Source organism: Aplysia californica, unplaced genomic scaffold (assembly GCF_000002075.1).
Source record: "Aplysia californica isolate F4 #8 unplaced genomic scaffold, AplCal3.0 scaffold00229, whole genome shotgun sequence".
Classification (NCBI taxonomy): Eukaryota; Metazoa; Mollusca; class Gastropoda; order Aplysiida; family Aplysiidae; genus Aplysia; species Aplysia californica.
Window position 1 is genome coordinate 879,357 of NW_004797499.1, and position 1,243 is coordinate 880,599.

Sequence of the window (1,243 nt, forward strand, 5' to 3'; positions counted from 1 at the left end):
GGGGGGTGTGGTCAGGGGTCAGGTGTTTTCCATGATAATAAATCAATCGTACAAAAGGAAACATGAATGTTTATATAATCTACTGTTTGGTCCATGCGTCCGAGATTCAAAATGAAAACATCACACCGTTTTGCTGTGTTGACTGTTATTGAGAGTAGAATTATAGTGTAAAAGTTGACATGACGCATTTCACCAGCATCAAGCTCTATCTCCCTAAAGAGACTTAGTATTAAGGTAAAAGTAAAAGTTAAATACTAATTAAGTCCGTAAGAATATGTAAAACTTCCCTTCTCGTATGCTGTTTGCCTAATTGTTCAGAAACGTGTACATACATATTATTTCCTATTACCCTATGTATTTATTTTTTAAAAAGCAACGCTCATATGTCTGTATTCAGTTGAGGGCGTCATAAAACCTTACTAAAGACAAAGAAAAAAACAACAACAAAAGCCAACTAACCAAGCAACCAACCAATCAACCAAACAAACAAACAAAACCCTCGGTATAGCCTTTGTTTCAAATTTCATGGTCGTCTTTTCCTCTGCAGTCACCGACTTTCTCTCTTTCGTCGTCGGATCAACCAGCGTCTTTAAAAGTGTCAGCAATTTCTGCATATACGCAGGTAAGTATATAGTCGTATTTTGTGATACGACCCTCTAATCAACAAAAGTTTAAAACTTTTTTTAATTGGACAAGTCGATAGTAAATTATACACTTCATATGCTCAGCGAAAGAGAAGCCTGAAAGCTCCTAAAAGATCAGAAACAAAGCCGAACAACCCGCAGGCCACCATGTTGCTCCGTCTCCAATTTCTTCCGCCACCCCCTCACCTCCTTTGCCCCTCCCTCTCTGCTGACTCATTCTCTAGCCTTTCTACTGCTTCTTATTGGCTCTCACTTACTGCTCTTTTCCAGCCACACCCCTGGCCTTATGGTAGGTAAGATCTAACACTTTGCCTTCTCGGATAAGGGCGAACAATCTCGGAGGTCCCGTGTGCAAGTTGCGCACGTTAAAGATTCTATGGTTGTCCAAAATCGATATAGAGTAGGCTTCGCCACCACCTGAGCGAAATTCAAAATTTCCTACCAACTAAAGATGTTTAGTGTGTCCTGCTTGCCTAACTGACCTTATGTAGTTACGAGCGCCATAAAACACTTACTTTACTAGTAACTAGCTTAATTTTATCAAAACTCGATTATTGTAACTCTTTGTTATCAGGAATATCACTGGAGAAAGTTAAAAG

At 39.4% G+C, this 1,243-nt stretch overlaps 1 protein-coding gene across 1 annotated transcript in view; it reads left to right on the top strand.

Moving 5' to 3' along the window:
* Positions 1–1,243, top strand: part of LOC101852325 (patched domain-containing protein 3) — a gene marked incomplete at its 5' end in the record, with an annotated part of 21,370 nt that overhangs the window by 8,602 nt on the left and 11,525 nt on the right. Inside the window, 1 exon segment of the mRNA XM_013083402.2 lies at positions 548–622. Within this exon segment, the coding sequence (XP_012938856.1) occupies positions 548–622 (75 nt within the window).